Source organism: Coregonus clupeaformis, unplaced genomic scaffold, assembly GCF_020615455.1.
Source record: "Coregonus clupeaformis isolate EN_2021a unplaced genomic scaffold, ASM2061545v1 scaf0668, whole genome shotgun sequence".
Classification (NCBI taxonomy): Eukaryota; Metazoa; Chordata; class Actinopteri; order Salmoniformes; family Salmonidae; genus Coregonus; species Coregonus clupeaformis.
Window position 1 is genome coordinate 5,644 of NW_025534123.1, and position 17,917 is coordinate 23,560.

General features: G+C 51.0%; 1 protein-coding gene across 1 annotated transcript in view; it reads right to left on the reverse strand.

Moving 5' to 3' along the window:
* Positions 1–3,918: 3,918 nt before the first annotated feature.
* LOC121562767 (stimulated by retinoic acid gene 8 protein homolog) overlaps positions 3,919–17,917 on the reverse strand; it is a 30,683-nt gene continuing 16,684 nt past the window's right edge. The window contains exons 8-9 of the mRNA XM_045216294.1: positions 5,767–5,878; positions 3,919–4,682 (exon numbers count right to left, since the gene is read on the reverse strand). Coding sequence (XP_045072229.1) covers positions 4,602–4,682; positions 5,767–5,878 — 193 coding nt within the window. The 3' untranslated portion in view covers positions 3,919–4,601. The remainder of the gene's footprint in view (positions 4,683–5,766; positions 5,879–17,917) is intronic.

Sequence of the window (17,917 nt, forward strand, 5' to 3'; positions counted from 1 at the left end):
CTGGGGGGTGGAGGCAGCTGGGGACTGGTCTGCTCACTATAAGGCAGAAGGAAAGGGAACTAACCTGGGGATGGAGGCAGCTGGGGGACTGGTCTGCTCACTATAAGGCAGAAGGAAAGGAACTAACCTGGGGGTGGAGGCAGCTGGGGACTGGTCTGCTCACTATAAGGCAGAAGGAAAGGAACTAACCTGGGGGTGGAGGCAGCTGGGGACTGGTCTGCTCACTATAAGGCAGAAGGAAAGGGAACTAACCTGGGGGTGGAGGCAGCTGGGGACTGGTCTGCTCACTATAAGGCAAAAGGAAAGGGAACTAACCCGGGGGTGGAGGCAGCTGGGGACTGGTCTGCTCACTATAAGGCAGAAGGAAAGGAACTAACCTGGGGGTGGAGGCAGCTGGGGACTGGTCTGCTCACTATAAGGCAGAAGGAAAGGGAACTAACCTGGGGGTGGAGGCAGCTGGGGACTGGTCTGCTCACTATAAGGCAAAAGGAAAGGGAACTAACCTGGGGGTGGAAGCAGCTGGGGACTGGTCTGCTCACTATAAGGCAGAAGGAAAGGGAACTAACCTGGGGGTGGAGGCAGCTGGGGACTGGTCTGCTCACTATAAGGCAGAAGGAAAGGGAACTAACCTGGGGGGTGGAGGCAGCTGGGGACTGGTCTGCTCACTATAAGGCAGAAGGAAAGGGAACTAACCTGGGGGTGGAGGCAGCTGGGGACTGGTCTGCTCACTATAAGGCAGAAGGAAAGGGAACTAACCTGGGGGGTGGAGGCAGCTGGGGACTGGTCTGCTCACTATAAGGCAAAAGGAAAGGGAACTAACCTGGGGGGTGGAGGCAGCTGGGGACTGGTCTGCTCACTATAAGGCAGAAGGAAAGGAACTAACCTGGGGGTGGAGGCAGCTGGGGACTGGTCTGCTCACTATAAGGCAGAAGAAAGGGAACTAACCTGGGGGTGGAGGCAGCTGGGGACTGGTCTGCTCACTATAAGGCAGAAGGAAAGGAACTAACCTGGGGGTGGAGGCAGCTGGGGACTGGTCTGCTCACTATAAGGCAGAAGGAAAGGAACTAACCTGGGGGTGGAGGCAGCTGGGGACTGGTCTGCTCACTATAAGGCAGAAGGAAAGGAACTAACCTGGGGGTGGAGGCAGCTGGGGACTGGTCTGCTCACTATAAGGCAGAAGAAAGGGAACTAACCTGGGGGTGGAGGCAGCTGGGGACTGGTCTGCTCACTATAAGGCAGAAGGAAAGGAACTAACCTGGGGGGGTGGAGGCAGCTGGGGACTGGTCTGCTCACTATAAGGCAGAAGGAAAGGAACTAACCTGGGGGTGGAGGCAGCTGGGGACTGGTCTGCTCACTATAAGGCAGAAGGAAAGGGAACTAACCTGGGGGTGGAGGCAGCTGGGGACTGGTCTGCTCACTATAAGGCAGAAGAAGGGAACTAACCTGGGGGTGGAGGCAGCTGGGGACTGGTCTGCTCACTATAAGGCAGAAGAAAGGGAACTAACCTGGGGGTGGAGGCAGCTGGGGACTGGTCTGCTCACTATAAGGCAGAAGGAAAGGGAACTAACCTGGGGGTGGAGGCAGCTGGGGACTGGTCTGCTCACTATAAGGCAAAAGGAAAGGGAACTAACCTGGGGGTGGAGGCAGCTGGGGACTGGTCTGCTCACTATAAGGCAGAAGGAAAGGAACTAACCTGGGGGTGGAGGCAGCTGGGGACTGGTCTGCTCACTATAAGGCAGAAGAAAGGGAACTAACCTGGGGGTGGAGGCAGCTGGGGACTGGTCTGCTCACTATAAGGCAGAAGGAAAGGAACTAACCTGGGGGTGGAGGCAGCTGGGGACTGGTCTGCTCACTATAAGGCAGAAGGAAAGGAACTAACCTGGGGGTGGAGGCAGCTGGGGACTGGTCTGCTCACTATAAGGCAGAAGGAAAGGAACTAACCTGGGGGGTGGAGGCAGCTGGGGACTGGTCTGCTCACTATAAGGCAGAAGAAAGGGAACTAACCTGGGGGTGGAGGCAGCTGGGGACTGGTCTGCTCACTATAAGGCAGAAGGAAAGGAACTAACCTGGGGGTGGAGGCAGCTGGGGGACTGGTCTGCTCACTATAAGGCAGAAGGAAAGGAACTAACCTGGGGGTGGAGGCAGCTGGGGACTGGTCTGCTCACTATAAGGCAGAAGAAAGGGAACTAACCTGGGGGTGGAGGCAGCTGGGGACTGGTCTGCTCACTATAAGGCAGAAGAAAGGGAACTAACCTGGGGGTGGAGGCAGCTGGGGACTGGTCTGCTCACTATAAGGCAGAAGGAAAGGAACTAACCTGGGGGGTGGAGGCAGCTGGGGACTGGTCTGCTCACTATAAGGCAGAAGGAAAGGGAACTAACCTGGGGGTGGAGGCAGCTGGGGACTGGTCTGCTCACTATAAGGCAGAAGGAAAGGGAACTAACCTGGGGGTGGAGGCAGCTGGGGGACTGGTCTGCTCACTATAAGGCAGAAGGAAAGGGAACTAACCTGGGGGTGGAGGCAGCTGGGGACTGGTCTGCTCACTATAAGGCAGAAGGAAATGGAACTAACCTGGGGGTGGAGGCAGCTGGGGACTGGTCTGCTCACTATAAGGCAGAAGAAAGGAACTAACCTGGGGGTGGAGGCAGCTGGGGACTGGTCTGCTCACTATAAGGCAGAAGGAAAAGGAACTAACCTGGGGGTGGAGGCAGCTGGGGACTGGTCTGCTCACTATAAGGCAGAAGGAAAGGAACTAACCTGGGGGTGGAGGCAGCTGGGGACTGGTCTGCTCACTATAAGGCAGAAGGAAAGGGAACTAACCTGGGGTGGAGGCAGCTGGGGACTGGTCTGCTCACTATAAGGCAGAAGGAAAGGAACTAACCTGGGGGTGGAGGCAGCTGAGGACAGACTTTTACATTTTTAGTCATTTAGCAGACGCTCTTATCCAGAGCGACTTACAGTTAGTGAGTGCATACATCAGATTGATCAGATTTTACTGCTCTGAAGGAGACGGGAGGGTATTTCCCTTTGAGTCGGGAACCAACCAACTCCTCCGTAATAGAGGACCACAGTATGAGTCATAATACCCATAAAACCTAGCGGTCAAACAGGGAAATGGTTCCAATAGTGTTTTTAGGCTTACCCTGGCGTGACATTTTGATAACCTGTAAATCTCTCTAGGACAAGGTGACTTTTATCAATATATTCACCTGTATTTAACCCCCCACACAAAAATGAAACGCTAATTAGCTGCTAATGTGGCTATCGTGAAGAACTACAAATGCCATGATGATCTGGACGAGACTGCCGAATCGAGGCAAAGGTAAGAATCTCTGGATGAACTATCTAATGTTAGCTACATGTAGTAATGAATACATTGGCAACGTTTCTTTAAAAAAATGGACAATTCCGTGAACTGTCTTGTGCAAGTTTTAAATTGACACAATACTTGTTAGCAAAGGTGTCAGCTAGAGAAGATGTGCAGGAGATTGCAGGGATTTGTAGTTTTTGCATGATGTCTACTTTGATGCTAATTAGCATTTTAGAATCTGAGAATAAATGGAGCCGAATATATTGATAAAAGTCACCTTGTCCGAGAGAGATTTACTGGTTATCAAAATGTCACGCCAGGGTGTAAGCTACACGAAACACAGCCCTTATTTTAACTGTTTCTAAAATCCCCTATGGGAAAAATGAATGTTTGAAAAACGACTGGAACCATTTCCCTGTTTGACCGCTTGGTTTTATGAGTATTTCATGGCAGCTCGAAAGGCTGAATCATTCCGATTCAAGCGCAACAGTCAGCCTTTTCCCACGATCTAAGGGCACTCTGGTTGAATTTTATCTTTTAGATTTCAATCATTTTCCATTTAGATTTTTAAGGTTAACCACATTACAATGATTTCGTGATACAATGGCGATTATTTTAAAAAATCTGTTTATTTTTCTTTATTTTTTTCAGGATTTCGGAAATTCTTCCACGACCCCATTTTCATATCAGGCTTCCCCACATGGGGTCGCGACCCCTAGTTTGGGAACCGCTGCTGGAGACTGTGAAACCACCATCCCTCGCTATCAAAACTCTCTCTGGGGCAGGGTTTAATACACATATAGAGACTGGCTGGAGAAATGGTGATTCTTAAAAATGCTTAAAAAGGCTGAACAATGAAAACACATCAAACACAAACTTGTGAATTATTATTTGCCTAACCTGAGTAAAAAACATCATATAAAAAAAACTGAACATGAATGTCAGAGTATAAAAAATGTCTATAATAATTAACAGGTAGAAAGCCTGTAACAATAAAAAAGCTGAACATTTTATAAAAACAATCACAAAAGGTGATCACTTAACAAGTCATAATAAGTAACACAAATTTGTCTTTCATTTCACAACGAACAAACACTTTCGCACATCAAATAGGTGTTCACATCACTGGAGGCTGGTGGCAGCTTAATTGTAGAGAACAGGCTTCCTGGTAATGACTGGAGCGGAATCAGTGGAATGGTATCGAATACGTCACACATGGTTTCCATGGCGATTCCATTCGCTCCGTTCCAGCCATTATAATGAGCCGTCCTCCCCTCAGCAGCCCCCTGTGGTTCACATCTCCTCACTGTCGAAGGACTCTGAGCATTGGAGGAAGATCTCCTCATAGTCCCTCGTAGCAGACAGACACAGGTCCTACACGGAGAGAGAGAGAGAAGAACCTGTCATCTGGTGGACAGACAGACAGGTCCAACACAGGACAGAAGAACCTGTCATCTGGTGGACAGACAGACAGAGACACAGGACAGAAGAACCTGTCATCTGGTGGACTGACAGACAGAGACACAGGACAGAAGAACCTGTCATCTGGTGGACTGACAGACAGAGACACAGGACAGAAGAACCTGTCCTGGTGGACTGACAGACAGAGACACAGGACAGAAGAACCTGTCATTTGGTGGACAGACAGACAGAGACACAGGACAGAAGAACCTGTCATCTGGTGGACAGACAAGACAACATACTGTATATCTCACACCTCTATTTCCAAGACACCATTTATTATGTTCTATCTGAATCTACCGTATCTGGTTTCTATCTGAATCTACCGTATCTGGTTATGTTCTGGTTTCTATCTGAATCTACCGTATCTGGTTATGTTCTGGTTTCTATCTGAGTCTACCGTATCTGGTTATGTTCTGGTTTCTATCTGAATCTACCGTATCTGGTTATGTTCTGGTTTCTATCTGAATCTACCGTATCTGGTTATGTTCTGGTTTCTATCTGAATCTACCGTATCTGGTTATGTTCTGGTTTCTATCTGAATCTACCGTATCTGGTGATGTTCTGGTTTCTATCTGAATCTACCGTATCTGGTGATGTTCTGGTTTCTATCTGAATCTACCGTATCTGGTTATGTTCTGGTTTCTATCTGAATCTACCGTATCTGGTTTTGTTCTGGTTTCTATCTGAATCTACCGTATCTGGTTATGTTCTGGTTTCTATCTGAATCTACCGTATCTGGTTATGTTCTGGTTTCTATCTGAATCTACCGTATCTGGTTATGTTCTGGTTTCTATCTGAATCTACCGTACCTGGTTATGTTCTGGTTTCTATCTGAATCTACCGTATCTGGTTATGTTCTGGTTTCTATCTGAATCTACCGTATCTGGTTATGTTCTGGTTTCTATCTGAATCTACCGTACCTGGTTATGTTCTGGTTTCTATCTGAATCTACCGTATCTGGTTATGTTCTGGTTTCTATCTGAATCTACCGTACCTGGTTTTGTTCTGGTTTCTCCACCATCTGAGTCTTGAGGAAACACATGATGTTCTTATAGACCTCCCGGAGCTTCTCAAAGTCATCACACCGAGGAGGGGCCAGGACAGGACTGGAGACACACAGAGCAGCGGATGGTAATTCATGAACAGGAGGGGCCAGGACAGGACTGGAGACACACAGAGCAGCGGATGGTAATTCATGAACAGGAGGGGCCAGGACAGGACTGGAGACACACAGAGCAGCGGATGGTAATTCATGAACAGGAGGGGCCAGGACAGGACTGGAGACACACAGAGCAGCGGATGGTAATTCATGAACAGGAGGGGCCAGGACAGGACTGGAGACACACAGAGCAGCGGATGGTAATTCATGAACAGGAGGGGCCAGGACAGGACTGGAGACACACAGAGCAGCGGATGGTAATTCATGAACAGGAGGGGCCAGGACAGGACTGGAGACACACAGAGCAGCGGATGGTAATTCATGAACAGGAGGGGCCAGGACAGGACTGGAGACACACAGAGCAGCGGATGGTAATTCATGAACAGGAGGGGCCAGGACAGGACTGGAGACACACAGAGCAGCGGATGGTAATTCATGAACAGGAGGGGCCAGGACAGGACTGGAGACACACACAGCAGCGGATGGTAATTCATGAACAGGAGGGGCCAGGACAGGACTGGAGACACACAGAGCAGCGGATGGTAATTCATGAACAGGAGGGGCCAGGACAGGACTGGAGACACACAGAGCAGCGGATGGTAATTCATGAACAGGAGGGGCCAGGACAGGACTGGAGACACACAGAGCAGCGGATGGTAATTCATGAACAGGAGGGGCCAGGACAGGACTGGAGACACACAGAGCAGCGGATGGTAATTCATGAACAGGAGGGGCCAGGACAGGACTGGAGACACACAGAGCAGCGGATGGTAATTCATGAACAGGAGGGGCCAGGACAGGACTGGAGACACACAGAGCAGCGGATGGTAATTCATGAACAGGAGGGGCCAGGACAGGACTGGAGAGACACAGAGCAGCGGATGGTAATTCATGAACAGGAGGGGCCAGGACAGGACTGGAGACACACAGAGCAGCGGATGGTAATTCATGAACAGCAGGAAGATGCCATTACTATCCTATCACACTACTCCTACAGCACATCACAGGACAGAGGAGTAGGGAAACACACTGAGTAGGGAAACACACTGAGTAGGGAAACGCACTGAGTAGGGAAACACACTGAGTAGGGAAACACACTGAGTAGGGAAACACACTGAGTAGGGAAACACACTGAGTAGGGAAACACACTGAGTAGGGAAACACACTGAGGAGGGAAACGCACTGAGTAGGGAAACACACTGAGTAGGGAAACGCACTGAGTAGGGAAACACACTGAGTAGGGAAACACACTGAGTAGGGAAACACACTGAGGAGGGAAACGCACTGAGTAGGGAAACACACTGAGTAGGGAAACGCACTGAGTAGGGAAACACACTGAGTAGGGAAACACACTGAGTAGGGAAACACACTGAGTAGGGAAACACACTGAGTAGGGAAACGCACTGAGTAGGGAAACACACTGAGTAGGGAAACGCACTGAGTAGGGAAAAGCACTGAGTAGGGAAACGCACTGAGTAGGGAAACGCACTGAGTAGGGAAACGCACTGAGTAGGGAAACGCACTGAGTAGCGAAACGCACTGAGTAGGGAAACGCACTGAGTAGGGAAACACACGAGTAGGGAAACACACGAGTAGGGAAACGCACCGAGTAGGGAAACGCACCGAGTAGGGAAACACACTGAGGAGGGAAACGCACTGAGTAGGGAAACGCACTGAGTAGGGAAACACACTGAGTAGGGAAACACACTGAGTAGGGAAACACACTGAGTAGGGAAACGCACTGAGTAGGGAAACGCACTGAGTAGGGAAACGCACTGAGTAGGGAAACGCACTGAGTAGGGAAACGCACTGAGTAGGGAAACGCACTGAGTAGGGAAACGCACTGAGTAGGGAAAAGCACTGAGTAGGGAAACGCACTGAGTAGGGAAACGCACTGAGTAGGGAAACGCACTGAGTAGGGAAACGCACTGAGTAGGGAAACGCACTGAGTAGGGAAACGCACTGAGTAGGGAAACACACGAGTAGGGAAACACACGAGTAGGGAAACGCACCGAGTAGGGAAACGCACCGAGTAGGGAAACGCACCGAGGAGGGAAACGCACTGAGTAGGGAAACGCACTGAGTAGGGAAACGCACTGAGTAGGGAAACGCACTGAGTAGGGAAACGCACTGAGTAGGGAAACGCACTGAGTAGGGAAACGCACTGAGTAGGGAAACGCACTGAGTAGGGAAACGCACTGAGTAGGGAAACGCACTGAGTAGGGAAACGCACTGAGTAGGGAAACGCACTGAGTAGGGAAACGCACTGAGTAGGGAAACGCACTGAGTAGGGAAACGCACTGAGTAGGGAAACACACTGAGTAGGGAAACGCACTGAGTAGGGAAACACACTGTGTAGGGAAGGTGATTATTGAGAGAGAGAGAGCATTGGGACAATCTCAAGTGCATTCTCCTCGCCTCCTTCTTATATCCCATTGGATGAGAAAGCCAGGAGGTCCCTCCCCTCTGACCTTCTCCTCCAATGGGTTTCGAGGAGGCGGCGAGGAGAGAAGGCGTGAGGAGAGTGCCCATTTGAGATTGTCCCATTGTTATCCTAATAGACTATTCCTACAGTAAGCCATGAGAGAGGTGTAGAGCAGGGGGGGGGGTTATCCTAACACCAACAGGTACTGTACCAGAGGCATAGTAAATGATAGGGGACATCTTGAATCAGGTAGACAGGTATGGTAAATGATAGGGGACATCTTGAATCAGGTAGACAGGTATGGTAAATGATAGGGGACATCTTGAATCAGGTAGACAGGTATGGTAAATGATAGGGGACATCTTGAATCAGGTAGACAGGTATGGTAAATGATAAGGGGACATCTTGAATCAGGTAGACAGGTATGGTAAATGATAGGGGACATCTTGAATCAGGTAGACAGGTATGGTAAATGATAGGGGACATCTTGAATCAGGTAGACAGGTATGGTAAATGATAGGGGACATCTTGAATCAGGTAGACAGGTATGGTAAATGATAGGGGACATCTTGAATCAGGTAGACGGGTATGGTAAATGATAGGGGACATCTTGAATCAGGTAGACAGGTATGGTAAATGATAGACACTGTATGTGAGGCGATTAAGTCATGTGTCCCTCTCCTCTCCTCTCCTCTCCTCTCTGTCTGTTGGTTATCAGAGCTCTGCTCCTCTCCTCTCCTCTCATCTCCTCTCCTCTCTGTTTGTTGGTTATCAGAGCTCCCCTCCTCTCCTCTCTGTCTGTTGGTTATCAGAGCTCTGCTCCCCTCCCCTCCTCTCTGTCTGTTGGTTATCAGATCTCTGCTCCCCTCCTCTCCTCTCTGTCTGTTGGTTATCAGAGCTCTGCTCCCCTCCTCTCCTCTCTGTCTGTTGGTTATCAGAGCTCTGCTCCCCTCCCCTCCTCTCTGTCTGTTGGTTATCAGATCTCTGCTCCCCTCCTCTCCTCTCTGTCTGTTGGTTATCAGAGCTCTGCTCCCCTCCTCTCCTCTCTGTCTGTTGATTATCAGAGCTCCTCTCCTCTCCTCTCCTCTCTGTCTGTTGGTTATCAGAGCTCTGCTCCCCTCCTCTCCTCTCTGTCTGTTGGTTATCAGAGCTCTGCTCCCCTCCTCTCCTCTCTGTCTGTTGGTTATCAGAGCTCTGCTCCCCTCCTCTCCTCTCTGTCTGTTGGTTATCAGAGCTCTGCTCCCCTCCTCTCCTCTCTGTCTGTTGGTTATCAGAGCTCTGCTCCCCTCCTCTCCTCTCTGTCTGTTGGTTATCAGAGCTCCTCTCCTCTCCTCTCCTCTCTGTCTGTTGGTTATCAGAGCTCTGCTCCCCTCCTCTCCTCTCTGTCTGTTGGTTATCAGAGCTCTGCTCCCTCCTCTCTGTCTGTTGGTTATCAGAGCTCTGCTCCCCTCCTCTCCCTCTCCGCTCTGTCTGTTGGTTATCAGAGCTCTGCTCCCCTCCTCTCCTCTCTGTCTGTTGGTTATCAGAGCTCTGCTCCCCTCCTCTCCTCTCTGTCTGTTGGTTATCAGAGCTCTGCTCCCCTCCTCTCCTCTCTGTCTGTTGGTTATCAGAGCTCTGCTCCCCTCCTCTCCTCTCTGTCTGTTGGTTATCAGAGCTCTGCTCCTCTCCTCTCCTCTCCTCTCTGTCTGTTGGTTATCAGAGCTCTGCTCCTCTCCTCTCTGTCTGTTGGTTATCAGAGCTCTGCTCCCCTCCTCTCCTCTCTGTCTGTTGGTTATCAGAGCTCTGCTCCTCTCCTCTCCTCTCTGTCTGTTGGTTATCAGAGCTCCTCTCCTCTCCTCTCCGTCTGTTGGTTATCAGAGCTCTGCTCCTCTCCTCTCCTCTCTGTCTGTTGGTTATCAGAGCTCTGCTCCTCTCCTCTCCTCTCTGTCTGTTGGTTATCAGAGCTCTGCTCCTCTCCTCTCTGTCTGTTGGTTATCAGAGCTCTGCTCCCCTCCTCTCCTCTCTGTCTGTTGGTTATCAGAGCTCTGCTCCCCTCCTCTCCTCTCTGTCTGTTGGTTATCAGAGCTCTGCTCCCCTCCTCTCCTCTCTGTCTGTTGGTTATCAGAGCTCCTCTCCTCTCCTCTCCTCTCTGTCTGTTGGTTATCAGAGCTCTGCTCCTCTCCTCTCCTCTCTGTCTGTTGGTTATCAGAGCTCTGCTCCCCTCCTCTCCTCTCTGTCTGTTGGTTATCAGAGCTCTGCTCCCCTCCTCTCCTCTCTGTCTGTTGGTTATCAGAGCTCCCCTCCTCTCCTCTCTGTCTGTTGGTTATCAGAGCTCTGCTCCTCTCCTCTCCTCTCTGTCTGTTGGTTATCAGAGCTCTGCTCCCCTCCTCTCCTCTCTGTCTGTTGGTTATCAGAGCTCTGCTCCCCTCCTCTCTGTCTGTTGGTTATCAGAGCTCTGCTCCCCTCCTCTCTGTCTGTTGGTTATCAGAGCTCTGCTCCCCTCCTCTCCTCTCCGCTCTGTCTGTTGGTTATCAGAGCTCTGCTCCCCTCCTCTCCTCTCTGTCTGTTGGTTATCAGAGCTCTGCTCCCCTCCTCTCCTCTCTGTCTGTTGGTTATCAGAGCTCTGCTCCCCTCCTCTCCGCTCTGTCTGTTGGTTATCAGAGCTCTGCTCCCCTCCTCTCCTCTCTGTCTGTTGGTTATCAGAGCTCTGCTCCCCCTCCTCTCCTCTCTGTCTGTTGGTTATCAGAGCTCTGCTCCCTCCTCTCTGTCTGTTGGTTATCAGAGCTCTGCTCCCTCCTCTCCTCTCTGTCTGTTGGTTATCAGAGCTCTGCTCCCCTCCTCTCCTCTCTGTCTGTTGGTTATCAGAGCTCTGCTCTCCTCTCCTCTCTGTCTGTTGGTTATCAGAGCTCCTCCTCCTCTCCTCTCTGTCTGTTGGTTATCAGAGCTCCTCTCCTCTCCTCTCTGTCTGTTGGTTATCAGAGCTCCTCTCCTCTCCTCTCTGTCTGTTGGTTATCAGAGCTCTGCTCCCCTCCTCTCCTCTCTGTCTGTTGGTTATCAGAGCTCTGCTCCCCTCCTCTCCTCTCTGTCTGTTGGTTATCAGAGCTCTGCTCCCCTCCTCTCCTCTCTGTCTGTTGGTTATCAGAGCTCCTCTCCTCTCCTCTCTGTCTGTTGGTTATCAGAGCTCCCCTCCTCTCCTCTCCTCTCTGTCTGTTGGTTTCATAATATGCCATAATGCCTTTTGCGACGCTTTATCCAGCGACTCAGTCATGCACATTTTTGTGTTGGGTGGTCCCGGGATCGAACCCACTACCTCAGCGCCGTGCTCTACCAGCTGAGTTACAGAGGCTCATCAGAGCTCCTCTCCTCTCCTCTCTGTCTGTTGGTTATCAGAGCTCCCCTCCTCTCCTCTCCTCTCTGTCTGTTGGTTATCAGAGCTCTGCTCCCCTCCTCTCCTCTCTGTCTGTTGGTTATCAGAGCTCTGCTCCCCTCCTCTCTGTCTGTTGGTTATCAGAGCTCTGCTCCCCTCCTCTCCTCTCTGTCTGTTGGTTATCAGAGCTCTGCTCCCCTCCTCTCCTCTCTGTCTGTTGGTTATCAGAGCTCTGCTCCCCTCCTCTCTGTCTGTTGGTTATCAGAGCTCCTCTCCTCTCCTCTCCTCTCCTCTCTGTCTGTTGGTTATCAGAGCTCCTCTCCTCTCCTCTCCTCTCTGTCTGTTGGTTATCAGAGCTCCTCTCCTCTCCTCTCTGTCTGTTGGTTATCAGAGCTCTGCTCCCCTCCTCTCCTCTCTGTCTGTTGGTTATCAGAGCTCTGCTCCCCTCCTCTCCTCTCTGTCTGTTGGTTATCAGAGCTCTGCTCCCCTCCTCTCCTCTCTGTCTGTTGGTTATCAGAGCTCCTCTCCTCTCCTCTCTGTCTGTTGGTTATCAGAGCTCCCCTCCTCTCCTCTCCTCTCTGTCTGTTGGTTATCAGAGCTCCTCTCCTCTCCTCTCTGTCTGTTGGTTATCAGAGCTCCCCTCCTCTCCTCTCCTCTCTGTCTGTTGGTTATCAGAGCTCTGCTCCCCTCCTCTCCTCTCTGTCTGTTGGTTATCAGAGCTCTGCTCCTCTCCTCTCCTCTCTGTCTGTTGGTTATCAGAGCTCTGCTCCCCTCCTCTCCTCTCTGTCTGTTGGTTATCAGAGCTCTGCTCCTCTCCTCTCTGTCTGTTGGTTATCAGAGCTCTGCTCCCCTCCTCTCTGTCTGTTTGTTGGTTAATATAACATTTGAAACGTCTTTATCCTTTTGAAACCTTTTTGAGTGCAATGTTTACTGTTTTTAATATTGTTTCTTCTCACTTTTGTTTATTGTTTATTTCACTTGCTTTGGCAATGTAAGCATATGCTTCCCATGCCAATAAAGCCATTTGAAATGAGACAGAGAGGAGTGGAGTAGAGAGAGAGAGGGAGTAGAGAGAGAGAGAGAGAGAGAGAGAGAGAGAGAGAGAGAGAGAGTAGAGAAGAGAGAGATGGAGTGTAGAGAGAGAGAGAGAGAGAGAGAGAGAGAGTAGAGAGAGAGAGAGAGAGAGAGAGAGGGAGAGAGAAGCGAGAGAGATGGAGTGTAGAGAGAGAGAGAGAGAGGAGAGAGAGTGTAGAGAGAGAGTAGCGAGAGAGATGGAGTGTAGAGAGAGAAACGAGAGGAGGAGTGTAGAGAGAGAGAGAGAGAGAGAGAGAGAGAGAGAGAGTAGCGAGAGAGATGGAGTGTAGAGAGAGAGAAACGAGAGGAGGAGTGTAGAGAGAGAGAGAGAGTAAAATGTTTTTGTCATGGTTAAACAGACAGTGTACAACCAAACAGACGTGTTTATGTTGCCTTGGCAATAGCAAATATGTAATCATGAAAGAGCAGCGTTGGTCGTCTGAATAAATGCATAATGCATTATAGTGCTGTCTCTCTGCTGGAAAGATCCCAGAAACACACTGAGTGACCGTAGGATGGAATGAAGGCTGTTTCAGTGTAATACATTATTACAGCTACACTGCTCCTCAGCCTGGGGTCCTCGTCCTGCTAATTACACTGACTCATTAGGGTGCTAATATACACCGATGGCAGAATACTCTGTCTGGATGGGGCCTCCTTTATTGGATGTTTAATACTGGCCAAATGTCTAATTTGGTGTTGTTGAATACATGATAAGATTGGTACCACCACCGCCATACTGGGATAGATAGCTGTACAGTGCTAAAGCCTGGTTGGCAGGATTATGGGAATGTGACTTCATCAATTACCATATGAGGTCAACTAATGTATCTATATGTGTTTTCTGGTGTTGTGGAGTCAGAGGTCTGGTGTTGTGGAGTCAGAGGTCTGGTGTTGTGGAGTCAGAGGTCTGGTGTTGTGGAGTCAGAGGTCTGGTGTTGTGGAGTCAGAGGTCTGGTGTTGTGGAGTCGGAGGTCTGGTGTCGTGGAGTCAGAGGTCTGGTGTTGTGGAGTCAGAGGTCTGGTGTTGGGGAGTCAGAGGTGTTGTGGAGTCAGAGGTTGGTGTTGTGGAGTCAGAGGTTGGTGTTGTGGAGTCAGAGGTCTGGTGTCGTGGAGTCAGAGGTCTGGTGTCGTGGAGTCGGAGGTCTGGTGTTGTGGAGTCGGAGGTCTGGGGTGTTGTGGAGTCAGAGGTCTGGTGTTGTGGAGTCAGAGGTGTTGTGGAGTCAGAGGTCTGGTGTTGCGGAGTCAGAGGTCTGGTGTTGTGGAGTCGGAGGTCTGGTGTTGTGGAGTCAGAGGTCTGGTGTTGTGGAGTCAGAGGTCTGGTGTTGTGGAGTCAGAGGTCTGGTGTTGTGGAGTCAGAGGTCTGGTGTTGTGGAGTCGGAGGTGTTGTGGAGTCAGAGGTCTGGTGTTGTGGAGTCGGAGGTCTGGTGTTGTGGAGTCAGAGGTCTGGTGTTGTGGAGTCAGAGGTCTGGTGTTGTGGAGTCAGAGGTCTGGTGTTGTGGAGTCGGAGGTCTGGTGTTGTGGAGTCAGAGGTCTGGTGTTGTGGAGTCAGAGGTCTGGTGTTGTGGAGTCAGAGGTCTGGTGTTGTGGAGTCAGAGGTCTGGTGTTGTGGAGTCAGAGGTCTGGTGTTGTGGAGTCGGAGGTCTGGTGTTGTGGAGTCAGAGGTCTGGTGTTGTGGAGTCAGAGGTCTGGTGTTGTGGAGTCAGAGGTCTGGTGTTGTGGAGTCGGAGGTCTGGTGTTGTGGAGTCAGAGGTGTTGTGGAGTCAGATGGTGTTGCGGAGTCAGAGGTCTGGTGTTGTGGAGTCAGAGGTGTTGTGGAGTCAGAGTTGGTGTTGTGGAGTCAGAGGTCTGGTGTTGTGGAGTCAGAGGTCTGGTGTTGTGGAGTCAGATGGTGTTGTGGAGTCAGAGTCTGGTGTTGTGGAGTCAGAGGTCTGGTGTTGTGGAGTCAGAGGTCTGGTGTTGTGGAGTCAGAGGTCTGGTGTTGTGGAGTCAGAGGTCTGGTGTTGTGGAGTCAGAGGTCTGGTGTTGTGGAGTCAGAGTCTGGTGTTGTGGAGTCAAAGGTCTGGTGTTGTGGAGTCAAAGGTCTGGTGTTGTGGAGTCAGAGGTCTGGTGTTGTGGAGTCAGAGGTCTGGTGTTGTGGAGTCAGAGGTCTGGTGTTGTGGAGTCAAAGGTCTGGTGTTGTGGAGTCAGAGGTCTGGTGTTGTGGAGTCAGAGGTCTGGTGTTGTGGAGTCAGAGGTCTGGTGTTGTGGAGTCGGAGGTCTGGTGTTGTGGAGTCAGAGGTGTTGTGGAGTCAGAGGTGTTGTGGAGTCAGAGGTCTGGTGTTGTGGAGTCAGAGGTCTGGTGTTGTGGAGTCAGAGGTCTGGTGTTGTGGAGTCAGAGGTCTGGTGTTGTGGAGTCAGAGGTCTGGTGTTGTGGAGTCAGAGGTGTGTTGTGGAGTCAGAGGTCTGGTGTTGTGGAGTCAGAGGTCTGGTGTTGTGGAGTCAGAGGTCTGGTGTTGTGGAGTCAGAGGTCTGGTGTTGTGGAGTCAGAGGTCTGTCAGGTGTTGTGGAGTCAGAGGTGTTGTGGAGTCAGAGGTCTGGTGTTGTGGAGTCAGAGGTCTGGTGTTGTGGAGTCAGAGGTCTGGTGTTGTGGAGTCAGAGGTCTGGTGTTGTGGAGTCAGAGGTGTTGCGGAGTCAGAGGTCTGGTGTTGTGGAGTCAGAGGTCTGGTGTTGTGGAGTCAGAGGTCTGGTGTTGTGGAGTCAGAGGTCTGGTGTTGTGGAGTCAGAGGTGTTGTGGGAGTCAGAGGTCTGGTGTTGTGGAGTCAGAGGTCTGGTGTTGTGGAGTCAGAGGTCTGGTGTTGTGGAGTCAGAGGTCTGGTGTTGTGGAGTCAGAGGTCTGGTGTTGTGGAGTCAGAGGTCTGGTGTTGTGGAGTCAGAGGTCTGGTGTTGTGGAGTCAGAGGTCTGGTGTTGTGGAGTCAGAGGTGTTGTGGAGTCAGAGGTGTTGCGGAGTCAGAGGTCTGGTGTTGTGGAGTCAGAGGTGTTGTGGAGTCAGAGGTCTGGTGTTGTGGAGTCAGAGGTCTGGTGTTGTGGAGTCAGAGGTCTGGTGTTGTGGAGTCAGAGGTCTGGTGTTGTGGAGTCAGAGGTCTGGTGTTGTGGAGTCAGAGGTCTGGTGTTGTGGAGTCAGATGGTGTTGTGGAGTCAGAGGTCTGGTGTTGTGGAGTCAGAGGTCTGGTGTTGTGGAGTCAGAGGTCTGGTGTTGTGGAGTCAGAGGTCTGGTGTTGTGGAGTCAGAGGTGTTGTGGAGTCAGAGGTCTGGTGTTGTGGAGTCAGAGGTCTGGTGTTGTGGAGTCAGAGGTCTGGTGTTGTGGAGTCAGAGGTGTTGCGGAGTCAGAGGTCTGGTGTTGTGGAGTCAGAGGTGTTGTGGAGTCAGAGGTGTTGTGGAGTCAGAGGTCTGGTGTTGTGGAGTCAGAGGTGTTGTGGAGTCAGAGGTCTGGTGTTGTGGAGTCAGAGGTGTTGTGGAGTCAGAGGTCTGGTGTTGTGGAGTCAGAGGTCTGGTGTTGTGGAGTCAGAGGTCTGGTGTTGTGGAGTCAGAGGTCTGGTGTTGTGGAGTCAGAGGTCTGGGTGTTGTGGAGTCAGAGGTCTGGTGTTGTGGAGTCAGAGGTGTTGTGGAGTCAGAGGTCTGGTGTTGTGGAGTCAGAGGTCTGGTGTTGTGGAGTCAGAGGTCTGGTGTTGTGGAGTCAGAGGTCTGGTGTTGTGGAGTCAGAGGTGTTGTGGAGTCAGAGGTCTGGTGTTGTGGAGTCAGAGGTCTGGTGTTGTGGAGTCAGAGGTCTGGTGTTGTGGAGTCAGAGGTGTTGTGGAGTCAGAGGTCTGGTGTTGTGGAGTCAGAGGTGTTGTGGAGTCAGAGGTGTTGTGGAGTCAGAGGTCTGGTGTTGTGGAGTCAGAGGTCTGGTGTTGTGGAGTCAGAGGTCTGGTGTTGTGGAGTCGGAGGTCTGGTGTTGCGGAGTCAGAGGTCTGGTGTTGTGGAGTCAGAGGTGTTGTGGAGTCGGAGGTCTGGTGTCGTGGGAGTCAGAGGTCTGGTGTTGTGGAGTCAGAGGTCTGGTGTTGTGGGAGTCAGAGGTCTGGTGTTGTGGAGTCAGAGGTCTGGTGTTGTGGAGTCAGAGGTCTGGTGTTGTGGAGTCAGAGGTCTGGTGTTGGGGGAGTCAGAGGTCTGGTGGAGGGGAGTCAGAGGTCTGGTGGAGGGGAGTCAGAGGTCTGTGTGTGGTGGTGAGGTGCGCAGTGTTTTCCATTAGTGACGGCTGTCGGCTAATCAGTCGGTTACAGACTTCATATTAAACTAGGCTACTTTTCATTTAAAAGTTTCAATTCACTAGTCCGTTGAGCCCTCTCCTGCTAGAATGAACATCTTCTAGTGATCTATTAATAGGATAGGCGCCTGTCAGTATAAAAGGGAGCGATGAAAGGGAAACGCAGTCAAATTTCTTTACACAGAGGGAGAGAGAACATGATGCTAGGAGGGAGAGAGAACATGACGCTAGGAGGGAGAGAGAACATGATGCTAGGAGGGAGAGAGAACATGATGCTAGGAGGGAGAGAGAACATGACGCTAGGAGGGAGAGAGAACATGATGCTAGGAGGGAGAGAGAACATGATGCTAGGAGGGAGAGAGAACATGATGCTAGGAGGTAGAGAGGACATGATGCTAGGAGGGAGAGAGGACATGATGCTAGGAGGGAGAGAGAACATGATGCTAGGAGGGAGAGAGGACATGATGCTAGGAGGGAGAGAGAACATGATGCTAGGAGGGAGAGAGAACATGATGCTAGGAGGGAGAGAGAACATGATGCTAGGAGGGAGAGAGAACATGATGCTAGGAGGGAGAGAGTCTAAATCCACGACTTCCTAATTATTGTTTTCTGGCACATCATTTATTTATTCATTTATGTACTTGAGGAAAACACTGGGTGCATGCTGAAATAGAGGACAGCTGTATCTGCTCTGTGGTCCTGTCCTAGAGGACAGCTTTATCTGCTCTGTGGCCCTGTCCTAGAGGAGAGCTGTATCTGCTCTGTGGCCCTGTCCTAGAGGACAGCTGTATCTGCTCTGTGCCCCTGTCCTAGAGGAGAGCTGTATCTGCTCTGTGCCCCTGTCCTAGAGGAGAGCTGT